The sequence below is a fragment of the Sinocyclocheilus anshuiensis genome, unplaced genomic scaffold (assembly GCF_001515605.1).
Source record: "Sinocyclocheilus anshuiensis isolate Anshui unplaced genomic scaffold, SAMN03320099.WGS_v1.1 scaffold4580, whole genome shotgun sequence".
Classification (NCBI taxonomy): domain Eukaryota; kingdom Metazoa; phylum Chordata; class Actinopteri; order Cypriniformes; family Cyprinidae; genus Sinocyclocheilus; species Sinocyclocheilus anshuiensis.
Window position 1 is genome coordinate 40815 of NW_015556561.1, and position 16329 is coordinate 57143.

At 35.5% G+C, this 16329-nt stretch overlaps 1 protein-coding gene across 4 annotated transcripts in view; it reads right to left on the reverse strand.

Annotated features, from left to right (window-relative positions):
- Positions 1–16246, reverse strand: part of LOC107676328 (supervillin-like) — a 52897-nt gene extending 36651 nt beyond the window's left edge. For 2 of the 4 annotated variants that reach the window (XM_016470857.1, XM_016470856.1), the window contains exons 1-2: positions 3776–3969; positions 1182–1245 (exon numbers count right to left, since the gene is read on the reverse strand). In XM_016470857.1, the coding sequence (XP_016326343.1) occupies positions 1182–1245; positions 3776–3833 (122 nt within the window). In that variant the 5' untranslated portion in view covers positions 3834–3969. Of the gene's footprint in view, positions 1–1181; positions 1246–3775; positions 3970–15774 lie in introns of those variants that run through there. The other 2 variants (XM_016470859.1, XM_016470858.1) reach the window with 2 other exon arrangements.
- Positions 16247–16329: the final 83 nt, after the last annotated feature.

Below are 16329 nucleotides of genomic sequence, written 5' to 3' on the forward strand. Positions count from 1 at the left end.
GCTTTCCGACTTGAGTTGACACGTGCATTTTCTCAGTCGGGAAATTATTTTTCACGTGCGGTCCCGGTGATGATGCTTCTTACCTCCGTTTCGGAGAACCAGAGGACAAATATTTCAATCGATCGCTCCTGTGTTCTGATTCGGTTCTAGTACATACCGGTTACTTAGGTACCAGTGCCATATTGGTAACGGGTTTCTGTACCCAACCCTAATACCAAAGTGCAATGGCCATTACATCCTTGTTGTGGATTCAATCATTTATAATATTAGTAAAGAGTCCAGGTCAGTCATTCCACAGTATATACTTCCTTGCACCACTGATTAAGTTAGAAACAAGCCGTGGCTAACCAGTTTAAACGTGTCCAGAAAGAATGTGCTGAAGTGATATGCTACTGTAATACGGTCAACAAATCTCACACTACATCATCACCATTCTATAAAACCCTTGTAACATGTACCAACCAATCAGAATCAAGAATTTCGACAGTGCTTAATTTAATTTTAACTTAAAATTGAACAAAATTACTATATATTTTACTGATACTGTAAATAAACATACAAATTCTGACTAGATTTCTGACTTCAGATTTTTGTTAAATACTGGTTGAATGTGTGTAAGTGACTAAAACATGTCTTTGTTCTATATTGTGTTATACTGAGGACACCAGGAAGACTGATGTTTTGATTTATTTTGAACACATTAAATGTCAAGAGCAAATTCTTCTCTTTTAACAGCTTAACCAATGGAAACAACAAAAGATAACACGCATACACCCACACATACACACTCTGGGTCTGTGATGATAACAGCAGACTACGCCTCCCCTTCTCTTACAGCAATGTCTTTTTCATTGGCCAGGACTCTGCACAATATATTGATTCTTAAATCACAATTACTGACCAAAGAATCCAAAATATCCATCCTTTCATTTAGCTCAAAATGTGCATGACACAACACAAAATCATTGTCCTGAAGTCCATAGTGCACAGTATAAAAAAAAAAAATTCTCTAAAAGGATTTTCAATAGCATCTTATAACCGCATTTAGTGCTAAGTATTAAAGAACATAAAGAGATTAATTCAGTATTTAATTCAGCGAATGGGATCAGCTTTAAAACAAAGAAAAAAGGTTGGGTCAAAACAAAAAAGTCTTTAAAATTGCAAGATGAATGGATTCTGACCTTACTGCGCTTTTCTTTAGTAGTGCAGGGCTGTAGAGCTTAGCACAAGCTTCACCAACAAAGCCTGTGAAAAGAAACAAGACAAACCCTTAAATGTGTGCATTTGTTTTTAAAACTCAATTAGAAATATCTGTCTGAGATCCTGTTACGCATTTGTTTAGGTGTCTTTCACAACGCAATTCCCTAAATCTATCCAAAAGACATAAAAAAGAATAAAATGGACCATAAAGGCCTGTTCATAGTTCAAGAACTATAACAATACTTATAAAGTTTTAATGTTTGAATTAAAGTTTGAATTGTTTGATTATATAAGGAAAGTTCACACAACAATGATAACGACATGATAATGTAACAATATTGCAACCACTTTCATAACGATGAAAAAACATTGCCAATCAGAATCCACTCAAGTTTAAAGAGCTTGAGCATTTAAAGCAGCAGACAATAAAACTACAGCGCATGCTTATAATAAACATAACATTATCGTCCATTGGTGCGAACACTAATATAGTTATAATAAGAGATTTTGTTCTTGGTGTGAATGGGCCTTAACAGCACAAACTGAATTTGCCAGCTCAACTTAAATAATTATTTAATGTGCACTTAAATGTTATTTAATGTTGCTTACAGTGAAGTTAAGCAACCCAAGTTCAGGAAAGATACAAATTTATCTTAAAAATTTTTTTTAATGGAATATTTCTCTAGAAATATGCAACCTGTTGCCAACAACGACAAACATTTCAAACACATTCCATCTTGACTTCATGTTTTAGTTTTTTTTAACCCTGTTGTACGGACAAGCTCGAGTTACTGTTTAGCATCCTCCAGCGTGGGTCGGCTGATAAATTTACCCCCTCCAAATGGAGCACCTGGAGTATGAGTGATCGCTTTAAGAATGAGCTGATAAGAAAAGAAAAGTTTCCATCCCACGGTTGCCGAAGAATCACGTCAGGATGTGGACAGCCACAAATTAGCGGAGGGCAGATGAGAAGAATAAGGCATTGTCTAAAAATACTAGTTGGGGAGATCAGGGTAAAAAATAGACCCTGCTCAAAGGTCCACCCTCCTTCTTAAAACACATGCAGTTCACAGCACAGAAAGAAGGATGTCCAGTAAACCACTTTTACACAAGGTTTGTGTGAAGGATTTTATGATCTGAAGTGTAGACAGCAAAACAGCAATTATCACGTCCTGCCATTAGCACGTTTTAACACAGTGTTGACAAACAGTCTGGGGTCATTTCATGATGAACAGTACAATCAGAGTGACAGCTGCAGGCACTACAGAGATTCGACATCAAATCCGTTGCAATTGTGAAACTTTGGCAGCTGTAATGGAGAGATAAGGCATAGCTAGAGGTCACAAAATTAAGCACAAACACATAGAAAACGTCTTAGACAAACTGAGACACTAAAGGTTATTACTGTTCCACTTCAATGAGACCTGATTTAAGTTAAGCAGCTGACCGACAAGTTTTTCAGTAGCTGATGTTGATACTGCTATCAAAAATAGAGTTAAATATTATTACAACTTTAAAAGACCATTTTCTATTTTTAATATATTTTAAAATGTAATTTATTTCTGTGATGCAAAGCTGAATTTTCAGCATCATTACTCCAGTCTTGATTGTCACATGATCCTTCAGAAATCATTTTAATATACTGATTTGCAGGCCGAAAAACATTTCTGATTTTCAATGTTGAAAACAGTTGTGCTGCTTAATATTTTTGTGTAAAGGATGATATATTTTTTGCAGGATTCAATGATGAATAGAAAGAACAAAAGAATAGCATTTCTTTGAAATAGAACTTGTTTATGCAACCTTGGTGATTAAGTATTAATTTCTCTTTTTTCCCCCCTTTTTTTTTTATTTTACCCTAAACTTTTGAATGGCTGTGTACACTGCAAATGAAATTAATTTTACACAATATTTACTCAAAATTCACAGGGGAAAAAAAAGAAAATGTTCACACAGAACACTTAAGCCAATAACCTCAAAAAGACCATACGTTGGATGAATAATTGTCTGATATACACATTAAAGGTTGGTTGATTTTGTTTGCAAATGAATGTATGCAATTACATGTGTATTAATTTACATTCTGTTTAATTGTGCTTGTCACTATTAACCCTTTGATGGACAATCATTAAAAAGTCAACATGAACTGCATGGCCAAGAGTTAAATGTTGACTTAAAAATAGATGATTAAAAAAAAAATAGAATTTTTTCTTCAATGGTTGATGTTGAAACTTTTTTCAGGATAACAGGGTGGCTGATGGCCGATACAATTATAGCAAATAAATATTACAAAAAATAACTTATTTTACACATTATTTCCTCAATTTCCACAAAAAAAGCCTACTTTGTATCTACTAATTTCAGCTGACAAGGAGACACTGACATTGTCTGTAGATTTTCTAATCATCACTTCGATCCATTTGGCAACAGTCATCAGCTGAATCTAATCTCAATCTGGTCAAATCAGTCTGGCTGGCAGGACTATCACTAATCACTTCTGAAGTTCAAAGCAACCTTTTCAATTCAACCTCACTGCCTGGTAACAGTAACTGGGCACAAAGAGTTCAACACTTACCTTGACTATACTGTGTGACGTGGTTGAGATAGTTAGTAATCCACGGGTTATGGAACATGTTGGAATGAAAAGGAAAGAAGAATATGGAGGAAAGAGAGTAAAAGGACAGACAATCTTGATCACAGGCTCAGATGGAAGAAAAAAAGAGAGCAAGAGAGAGAGAGGGACCGCCACGGACGGACTCGATGTGATGGAAATGCACCGAGGCAAAACTGGAGGGCTAAAGCAAACACAAGTAATCTGATTACAGGCAGAAATTAGTCTGGATGATAAAAGTGGATTGTGGGAGCACAGTGGATTCCTGGACTTATGACACGAGCGCTGCTACATTTACACACACTCACACACGCGTCAGCAATCCAGGAGTCACAAATACTCGGTGATGCAAAGATGAAGGTCTCTTATTATGTCTGACCTGCCTTTAACATCTTTTAGTTTTAAAATCAAGCCAAATGAATGTGAATCTTTGTTAAAGCTGTGTTACTAATAAAATGCTGTATTCTTACAATGCACACACAAAAAAAAGGATGTTTGTAAAAAAATGTAGTTTTGAGTTTTTATGCTAACTGCTATGAGCACAGGGTTCTGGGTTCTACTTCTGCTGTGTTGCCAAAGAAGTTAAGGTTTAGCTGGTTAGCATTGAACAGTTAGACCCATCCCGGTAGATGTGTTATTATTGTTTAATAAAACTAAACAAATACAAACAAATACTGTAATTGGGGGAAAAAAATATGAAATGAAAATATTCAATAAAAAAATGCTGAACAAAATTTGGCTTGAAATGTTGCCATGGCAAAAACTAAAAACTGAAATAAAAATTAACTACACAGAAATATTCAGAAAAACGAAAAATGACAAAAACACATAACTCAATTACTTAAAAAAATCATAAAAAAATACACACAAAATTAAAGGCCAATTAAAACTATTAATAAAAACGATAATACAGTAATACTAAAATAACGTCGGTTGCTGTATCCAACTGCATCTGGATCACGTGAAACCTTTGTCTGCACTCCCATGTATAAAGTTAACTTTAAAGGGTCTTTATCAATCACATTGACTCCAATTGCCAATTCTTACTGAAAAATGAAAACCGCCGTCCACTATGTTGCTGCAAATCACTGTTAGCATAACATCTCTTCAGACAGAGAGAATGAAAGACTAGCCACACAGAATGCAACAAGCCCATTAACTGATACACACAGGCATACGCCAATACAACCTAATAAAACACCACAACTAGGTGTGAAAGTATTATAACAAGTTGACAGTGTCATAGTGTGCACTAGAGGGCGTACCGAGAACGGGGTCCTGTGGGGTTCACTAAACAACATGGAAAACTCATGACATGAGAAGGGGCTGAAGGAAACTGTTAGCATGTTTATAGCTAGTTAACTGAATAACAACACAGCCACTTTTACTGGCACATTTGAAAGTAACTTTCACCTTGAGTATTATTAACAGTACAATGCACATTGTGTAAAACAGGACTGCACACTTGAAATGTGCACACTTAATGTTTCTGGCTTTATTCACAGCAATTTCATATACAAAACTGATGGTAAGCATGTAGTTCAGAAAGTTATCTGATTGGAAAAGTAGCACTAATTAGAATACAATAGGTACAACTTAATACAACTACATCAACAAAAGAGTGTTTTTTCATAATTAACCCAAGTACATAAATTTATAATCCAAATTTTGAGCAAAGCTCTAAAATATAGCTACATATAGCTGTAAAAAAATTAAACGGTTAAGTTTTTAAGAAAAGCCCAGCCATGCTAGTACGTGCAAACATGTCCATCTCTCTGTCTACTGGACCACTCAAGCTGCTGCCCTTAATAAGGCAATGTGTGATGTGATTGGCTGAGAGGCCTCAAGGGGGAGTGGCTAACTTATGTTTATCCAGCTCTGCCGTGCATGTGCTCTTTGCTTTACCACACTACCTCACTCATCTATCATATTCCTTTCACTCTTTGAAGTCATACCTTTAGGGCCTTCTGCCTTAGCTTATTCTAGGATACACACTGTACGATAAACACAATATATACAAGATTTGGACGTAGTTATGATGAAGTAGGTGATGTTAGGAAGAACTTCGAAGAAGATATCTATTTTTTACCTGCCCTGACTGGAGAATTAGAGAGTACATTTGAGACCTAAAAACACAAGCACAAATAACTAGACTCGATACTTCCAGTAAACCAAGGAGTTATGACTAGGCTATTCTGGTAATTTAGAGGTTGGAAGCTGGTTACACAGGGCTGTGTGTGTTAGATCACATAAACCTACACACAAAAATAACCTTTAACAGAGATTTTAAGACAATATAAAATAACAGGAGGGCAATGCAGTAAAAATGGTCAAGAACAAAAATTTGGACAAAACTAATAATGATGCAACAAGAAAACTAGTCTCATTCATTTTCAGCATAAACAGATTTATAACAATGTCTCCATTTACTCTTAAACTACTTTTTTGTATACACTACCATTCAAATGTTTGGAGTCAGTTAGGTGAAAATAATACTTTTATTCAGCACATTAGATTGAATAAAAGTGACAAAAAGACAATAATGTTACAAAAGATTCCTATTTCAAATAAATTACATTCTTTTTCATTTTCTATTCATCAAAGAATCCTAAAAAAAATTATCACAGTTTCCATAAACATTTACAGTAAGTAGCATCAACTGTTTTCAGCATTGATAAAAATAATAAATATTTCTTTAAGCAGCAAATCAGTATATTAGAATGATTTCTGAAGGATCATGTGACACTGAAGACTGCAGTAATGATACTGAAAATTCAGCTTTGCATCACAAGAAAAATGTCTATTTACAATATATTTAAATAGAAAAGTTATTTTGAATTGTCATAATATTTCACAATATTACTGCTTTTGCTTTATTTCAATATTGCAATCAATAACTATAAACCAATAGATTTATATGAAACTCGTTTTAAACATGATTGTGTTTGTGTAATTTACAATGCTTCTAATTTTCATATACTACTTCACTGACAAAATGCAAATAGGAAAAACGAATAGTAAAACATACATCTTCCCAATTTTTGGGATCATTACTTTTGAACAAACACACACACACACGAACCATAGGAAAATAAGGGGGAAACTTTGCAAACACCTCAAACAACAAGTCTTTAACATCAATTAACAGCAATGAGCCAAAATGAGAAACATTGTAATCATTTTGTTAAGAAAAAGACCACAGTAAACTCAAGTTTGTCTTCTCTGAGGTTTCAGAAAAGATCTCCGCAATAGCTATGTTTCCATCCAAAGTTGCGAGCGTAACCTATGTGCAAAATTGGAATATCGCATAAAACATTTAAAGGGTTAATTCACCCAAAAATGAAAATTAGCCCACAAATTACTCACCCTCAAGTAATCCTAGGTGTATATGACTTTCTTCTATCAGACGAATCCAGTCGGAGTTATATTAAAAATTGTCTTTGATCTTTCAAGCTGTTTAATGCCACTCAGCGGGTGTTGCATGCATCAGTCCAAAAGAAGTTAAATAAAAAGCCCCCATCCATAAAAAAAAAAAAAGTGTCTCACACGGCTCCGGGGGGTGAACAAAGGCCTCCTGTAGCAAATTGATGCGTTTTTGTAAGAAAAATATCCATATTCAAAACCTAATAATCACTTTAATGTAGCTTGTGCCAACAGTCCTACACGGAAGCAGCTCCGGGCAGATGACGTAGGAGGTCAGCTTTGCGCATGTGCCGCTCAGTAGTGATGCACGCGGAAGTGCAGGGGAGAGATCAAAACAAAACACCGGTCATTTATTAGAAGTACAAAATGAGGACTTGTAAAGAAGAATGTCGGAGGATTTCGATATAAGCCAAGAGGTGACTGGTTTTCCTTTGCTAAAGTAAGGAAACTTTGCTTCCTTTGCTCCTGTTAACAAACGTTGGTTTTCACGAGACTCACCGGCGCATGTGCAACGCTGAACTCATACGTCATCCGCCCGGAGCTGCTTCCGTGTACAACTGTTGGAGCAAGCTACATTAAAGTGATTATTACGTTTTGAATATGGATATTTTTCTTACAAAAACGCATCGATTTGCTACAGGAGGCCTCTGTTCACCCCCCGGAGCCGTGTGAGTCTTTTTATGGATGGGCACTTTTTATTTAACTTCTTTTGGACTGATGCATGCAACACCCGCTGAGTGCCATGAAACAGCTTGAAAGATCAAAGACAATTTTTAATATAACTCTGACTGGATTCGTCTGAAAGAAGAAAGTCATTTACACCTAGGATGACTTGAGGGTGAGTAATTTGTGGGCTAATATTCATTTTTGGGTGAACTAACCCTTTAAGAATAAAGCACCATTGCCATCCAGCGAGACGAAGAGAACAAAATTGTCACTTCCTGATAAACTGGCACCAAATATCACTGGGAATAAGGTAATTTGCTGCAGTAGGAGAAGCCACTGTGGGTCTTTTTTTCATATTTAATAAATTACTTGCACCTCAGAGTCTGCAGACGAAACAAAATAAACACGGTCATGTTTTATCTTTTGGAGGCAGATGCCTGCTGTTTGGGAGCGCAGTTGTGTAAGACAGTTCTGGGAAGTTATTATACTGAACCACTTTGACAACAGACTTTGGCTGAGGCATTTCAGTATGACCAAAACAACATTTCAGATGCTGTGTAGCGAGATTGGTCCGCTGGTTAGTCCAGTTATGCCGTTCCATCGCGCAAAGTCACATGACTTTTTTGATGCGCATCGAGGAATGTATCCCCTTTATGGAAATATAAGAGATTTGGAGGCAGATGCCTGCTGTTTGGGAGAGCAGTTGTGTAAGACAGTTCTGGGAAGTTATTATACTGAACCACTTTGACAACAGACTTTGGCTCAGGCATTTCAGTATGACCAAAACAACATTTCAGATGCTGTGTAGCGAGATTGGTCCGCTGGTTAGTCCAGTTATGCCGTTCCATCGCGCAAAGTCACATGACTTTTTTGATGCGCATCGAGGAATGTATCCCCTTTATGGAAATATAAGAGATGTCACAGTGGTAGAAAAAAAAAGGTCTAATCACTCCTGGAATCTTATAAAAACTCCCTTTGGTACATTTAACCTGCAGTCGCAGCACAGCAAGGAGGAGTTCAGTCAGACATTCTCTAGTCGTTCTGGTCTTCATCTTCTGCCTTTATTAGGACACAGAGAGCTCACTGGCAGCATGAGGTTTGTTTAAATTACTGCTGAACTACAGACAGCGCTGTGAGAACAAGCAGTCGAACATACCTTACAGACAGGAGTCAGGTGTGGATCTCTAACCGTCTCAACCTTACTACAGACTAGACTCCCAGGCAGACATGAAGCCCTGGACTGAAAATGATTCTCTATTGGGACTCTCTCAATATGTCTCCCATCCAAACATCTCTCTCTTCAAAAGGATTTGTCTTTTCCTATACCCTTCATTTATTCTCCGTTCTCATCCTCCTCCTCACAACAGTCTTTGCACTTTTCTGATCCACATGGTGTATGTTTGAAATAAGACCACTTGTACTGTTTTTGCAGTATGTGTAATGTATACAGAATATGTATGTACAGGATATCTGGAGAACCTGCTATACCAAAATGTGAAATATATAATCAGTGAACAATCCATGATGCAATACAGTATCACACAATGCAATGTGCTTGATTTGAACTTTACAGCAAATGAATCAGTAGTGACAACATCTTGTCTTATTTTACTGTACTGCCAAAATAATATTTTTACAAAAAACTATTGAAACAAGACAAATAATATTTTAAAGATAAATGGAACCCATTCACTGAATTAATTATACGATACAATAAGTGCAAAAAATCTCATATGTTAATCTCAAATAAAATAAAAAAAGTCTTAAAAAGATCATTACTGGACACCATTTGCTGAATTATTCATACAATACATTAATTGTAGTAAAGGATAAGAAAGGCATTTCACAAAAAAAAGGAAAAAAAAATAAATAAATTTAAAAGACTGCATGCCATTCACTGAATTAATGATAATCATAGAATATATTAACTACAGTATAGAGCAATAAAAATACATTTAAAATAAGGCAAAATATTTCTCAAATTTCTCAAACATAATTAAAATAAATACAAATAAATTAAAAATCTGATATTTATCTTATTTTTTTTTAAATGCATATTTAAAAGACTATAATTGAATAAATCACACAATACCTCAATTGTAGTAAAGGGTAAGATATACATCCAATATTAATCTCAGATTAAAAACAAATGCAAAAACAATTATAACTTATTTAAACAATTATAACTGTTTATAATTATAACAAGTATATTTTATAACCAAATTAACAATTATAACCATTCACTTAAATAATCATAAAATACATTAAAAGTAGTAAAAGATAAGAAATAAATACATTTAAAAAAAAATCTAATATTAATCTCAAATTAAAAACAAATGCAAAAATAATCTTATTTAAAACATTATAGCTGGATGCCATTCACTGAATTAATTATAATAATATTAACTACTGTATAAAAGGGTAATAAATAAATTAATCTCAGAATTAAAAAACAAATCATATAATATAACATCAATTAGATTATGTGTAAAAGATTGTGTGTGTATGTATGCACGTATAACTATTAATGGAAAAACACTAGACTAAGCAGTACACAGTGTATGCTGTGCAGTATGCAGTATGCTAGTATTCCAGTCCAAACACATCCTGCTCTCTGAGATCTACAAACGGTGAGGACTCACATTCTCTGCTCTTATAAGGCTGTGAAGAGTTTGAATCAGTCACAGGCCTCATCTCTCCAAGAAATTTATTCAGGAGTTGTTCTTGGCTCAATTATGTGAAATAGCTGATCTTACGTCAACACATGTTCTAAACAGGAAGTAGTGATAAAAATATGCACAAGGCATTAATTCTGAATATCAGTTCATTTGAGCGGTTACATGAAACCTGTGCTCTTCACTCCTCTTCTGCATCACACATTCTTGAATCTCTCGTCATCCAAAAATCACCACAGACAGGCACTCACATACACTTGTCAAACACAGCTGAAGTTTAACAGGAAAGTGTCATCTGAAATCTGTAAAGATAGATGAAGTTGGCCAAAGTTTGAATCTGTACTAAGGGGCACATGTTTTGGCTTGCTAGCCTGGGCCAGTTTGCCCCCGCTGGCAGATGCCATAACTACATCTGCACACAGAAAGGATCTTTCTCCACTGACTGCCATTCAGAAATGGGTGTTTAATTCTGAAATTTGTTGCCAGGGCATTACTACCTTACAGCCCTACAACATCTCTAACTCCATCCACTACACAAATTCAACGGAGAGATGTCAGTTTCTCATAAACCGCGCAGCAGGGAAAGAACCTCAAAGGACAAAGACAGACTGCTGTGAGCTGCAAACAATACCACTGGGAGATTTATGGATGAATTATATTCAGACACTTAAATCAAATGGTGACACACTGCAGAGCTAATGTGATAAGAAATGCACACACACACACACACACACACACACACACACGCAAGACATGGCTTCTATGCAAATCGAAACACAAATAGTTACAAAGTGCAGAACAGAATCTAAAATAGTATCTTTATCGCCACATAACATTAGATTTGTTTTCACGACTTTTGCACTGCCTTTGCAGTGAATGGGTGCTGTCAGAAAGACAGTACAAACAGCCGATAAAAACATTAAAAAAATCCACAAGAAATCCACATGCCTCTAGTCCATCAGTTAATGTCTCGTTTGTAAACAATGCTTGATCTGTGCACATTTCTCTCCTGATTCAGACAAGATGACTTTTTCACTGGAGAAAGCAATATTATGGAGAGGAGGCATGTATTTTAGCCGGAAACAACGGTTTGAAGTTAAAAACAATGATGAATTTGTTTCTTACAAACATGCAGATTTTCGCTTCATAAGACATTAATTGATGGACTGGATACGTGTGGTTTACTTGTGGATTATTGTGATGTTTTATCAGCTGCTCTCATTCTGCCGGCACCCATTCACTGCTGGGGATCCATTCGTGAGAAAGTGATGTAATACTAAATTTCTCCAAATCTGTTCTGATGAAGAAACAAACTGAGGGTGAGTTAATTTTCTGATTCATTCTCTTTTGCATCAGAATGACAGAAAACATTGTTCTATGGGTAAAGGAAACACCTTTTGAAATGAACAGCAAATCTTTTACTGAAGTGACATTCAGCAAAAACTATTCGGCATTTTATATATCACATCTGATTGAGCCTGACCGTCACATTTAACATCCAGAATATACAACCTTAATAGAATCAGATCTTCTGCAGATCTACCTAAACTACTAGGATTAACAGATTAAATTCCTATCACAATGCATTTCATAAAATCAGATGATAAGATTATTGTCTTAAATACATTTGTAAAAATTCTAGGTTTTTTTTTTAAGAAATTAATACTTTCATTTAGCAAGGATGCAATAAATTGATCAAAAGTGACAAAGATATAAAATACAATAAATTCAAAAGAACAGAATTTTTCATTCTGTTCCACAAAAATATGAAGCAGCATAATAATTATAATAATAATAATAATAATAAATGTATTTTGAGCAGCAAATCAGCGTATTAGAATGATTTCTGAAGGATCATGTGACACTGAAGCCTGGAGTAATGATGCTGAAAATTCAGCTTTGCCATCACAGGAATAAATTACATTTTACAATATATCCAAATAGAAAGCAGGTATTTAAATTGTAATAAAACTTCACACTATTACTGTTTATACGGTTTGATCAAATAAATGCAGCCTTGTTGAGCATAAAAGACTATTTTTAAAAACATTTTGAAAATCTTACCAACCCCAAACATCTGTGTACATTATATAGTTAAAGAATGAATCAATCTAGTGGTTAAAAGTATATCCTGTAATTTATAATCTAAACCACTTCCATCCACCCTCAAATATACAGTATTTTAAAAATCAGGGTTATCCCTTCTTTAAAAAAATAGACCGTAACAAGTACCCAGAAACAACAATAACAGTAGGCCTATATAGAAATACAAAAAGAAAACTGAGAGGTTAAGTGTTGAAAGCATTTCTGTTTGTTTTGACAGAGAGGGCAGGTGCAGCTAATTCAACAGCTGCAGTATCAGAGTCTGGCTCCAGGCCTCACACACACACACACACACACACACACACACACACACACAATACAAATGGAGTCATAGACTGTATGTGGGTTCCTCAGTACCCCTTCCAGCCTCATTACCACAGTGACTGTGCAGACCACCGATTGCATACAGTTATCCAGCACAGGTCCACATTTAGTCTGTTCATCAACACACATGCACTTCAGAGCTCAAATAGTTTGCTACGTTCCCAGAATTGCAAACCATATTCAGAAACAGCTTGACCAAGACCACATAATGGCTTCCCTTCACAAAGTATGAGCGGAACAAATGTGTGCGAATCATATGTAAAACTACACTTACTTAAATTGTTGCAACAGTTTTAGTAGCTTTAGATAAGCATCAGCTAAATGAATAAATGTAAGTGTAATGTACAAAAGAACAGTTTTACAAAGCGATTTACACAGAAATGTGAAGCCCAGTGATGCTTTTGTTACTATAAACTCTCGCATCTGTGAATTAAATGAAAGAAAATAATCACTGTTTCAACAAAAATATTAAGTTGAATTGTTTTCAACATTGATAATAATAATAATAAATGCTTCTTGAGCAGCAAATCAGCATATTAGAATGATTTCTGAAGGATCATGTGACACTGAAGAGTGAAGACTGGAGTAATGATTCTGAAAATTCAGCTTTGCATCACAGGAATAAATTGCATTTGAAAATATATACAAATAGAAAACAGGTATTTTGAAATTGCAAAAATATTTCACAATATTGCTATTTTTACTGTATCATCAAATAAATGAAGACTTGGGGAGCATAAGAGACTTTAAAAAGTATTACAAAATCTTACAGACCCCAAACTTTTTAACGGTAGTGTATACTGCTTTTTTGACATTTCATTCAGGCACATTGCCCAACACTGGCTGTAGACCTGTGCATGCTCTTTTTCATGAGGCAGGAGGTCATCTTCAGGACAGGATACTGTTTCAGGCACTGAGGTTATGGAGTTCTAGCCGGTCTCATATTTAGGGTCTGTTGGACCAATCCTCATTCTTATGGGATATTAACATGTGATCTGAATCACAGATCATGATGCATGTATCTGAGCCCAAAATATTGCAGAACCTACAGTCCAAATAAGGCAATCTGTGCAATGCCTCACAGTATCATGCATAAGCAAAAAATAATCAGTAATTAATATCTGACCTCAATGACAATATAAGTAAATATACTGCTTGTTAGAGATGATCTGAGCGAACAACAGCAGGTGATTTTCTCAATGCGGTTGCATGCTCCTCTAGACATCGCAAACATAAACACACACGGGATGGCAGGCTTAGAAATAGCGGCATATGTTGGCACGGACCTCAGACACACTCCGGTTACAACCCTGCTGTTAGCAGCTGATTGTAGACTTAGCTTCAGACGACTTGAAGGCACAGCGAGTCCTAACCTTCACGTTTATGAGCGACACAACGGGCAAATATCTCAATGCATCATGTCAATGTAAAATGTCAGTGTCAAGTAAAAGGTCCATTCAACTTTCCAACCCTTTGGTTTCACTAACAAATGTCAATGCAAACCAAATACCAAAACTGTTAATTAGACTATTACATGTTGTGAAGAAAATCGGAATGTTTCCTGTCTATGCAAAAACACTGTTATAAGTGGGTGCCATGCAGTTGCTAGGGTGTTCTTGTGGTTGCTAGGACATGACTAAGTGGTTGTTAGGTGGGTTCTTATTAAAAAGCCACTTCCAAGTCTCTAGTTCCTTGATATGGCTTAAAAATACCACTTAAAGAAACAGACAGACAGTTTCTGACTGCTTTACAAGCATGAAATAATGTCATATTGAGAGATCTAGAATCAATTTCACAAACACTGCAAAGCAAAGTTAATCAAGTGTGTTTAATGACTCATTTCTTGGTAGAAATGGAAAAAACTAAAATAAAAAAAATATCTAAAAATTAAAAACATAAAAATAAATGTATAGAAAACCTATATAAATACATACACATATATAAATAATAGTAAATATAAAAAATAAAATATAAATAAATAGGTAAATCATATACTAAATTAATAGAATTGGTCAATAACCAACTAAATCAAGTAAATAAAGTATTTATTTATAAATATATATTTATTATATAATATATTTATTTATATATAATGTATAAATAATCATATATAATATATTCTAAATATATTTATTTACAAATATATAAATCAAATAAGTAAATAAAATTCATAAATTAGTAAATTAAAATGAGTAAATAAATAAACACATTTCTGAATTAATGATTTCAGCTGCTCCACCAGACATCCTTTTTATTCTATAACCACTCAAGCATATACTCAGGACTGTGGGATATCATAAACAACCAATGATACATCTATGCTGTCTTCCAAATCCAACCAGATGAAGGCATCTTACTAGACGAGATGAGCCATGCCTCTCCATCTCTGTGGACTCTGGTTTCAAACACAGCCATTATGCTTCAGTAAAAATCCCAGTTCCACTGTGACAAACTCCAATGCAAACTCAGACCACATTTCTTCTTAAAGCAAACACCAAAAGCAGGAAGTTACACCAGCATCTGCAGAATATTAAGATTGTCAAAATATACCTGTTGAGCTGTAAGAGGACGTAGACGACACAATCACTGACACATGCTTCCCAACCTGTTCATTGTCCAGCGGAAGCGGATCAGGGAGGGTTGGAGTCATAGGGGGATTACACTATCATGGGGCTTAATAAAGCCGGCTCAGCCCCAGGGCTTACTGCTGCCGCCGCCACACACAGACGTACACGGAGAAACAAAAAGGAGGTAGATGGAAATGTTACTTACTGGTTACTGCCTCCTAAGTTCATTGGTAGAGCCCAAACGCAACTAATTCCAAATGCAAATGTTTCTAAAGAGTATTTTGTATTAAGTGCAGGTCAGTTTGTGAATGATGAGAGGTGAAGAGAAAGCAGACGTCCAACATACTGAACGAAGGGATGCTGATCCATATGAAGCAAAGATGTCAAGGAATAACAGTGTTGATTATAGACAGAAAGGAGGAAAAATGGGGAGGGAAAGGGGAAAAGAGGCAGAGGAGGGGAAAGGATATTTGGAAGGGAGGAAAGAAAGGGGGAAAATAGGATACGGCGAACAATTAATGAAAACAACACAACAGAGGAGAAGAAATCAGACTATTCCAATAGCGTCCAAAACCCCCCCCAAAAAAGTCCAAGGAATCTTTATGGAGAACTTTTGCCGGTCACTGAAAATCCACAGGTGTGTGTAAAAAAATTTAATTTTCTGAATTTCCTGTTCAGCTAACAACTCCAGAGTGACAGAATACTGAGAGTCATGCTAGTGCACATGCTCTCTCTCTCTCTCTCTCTCTCTCTCTCTCTC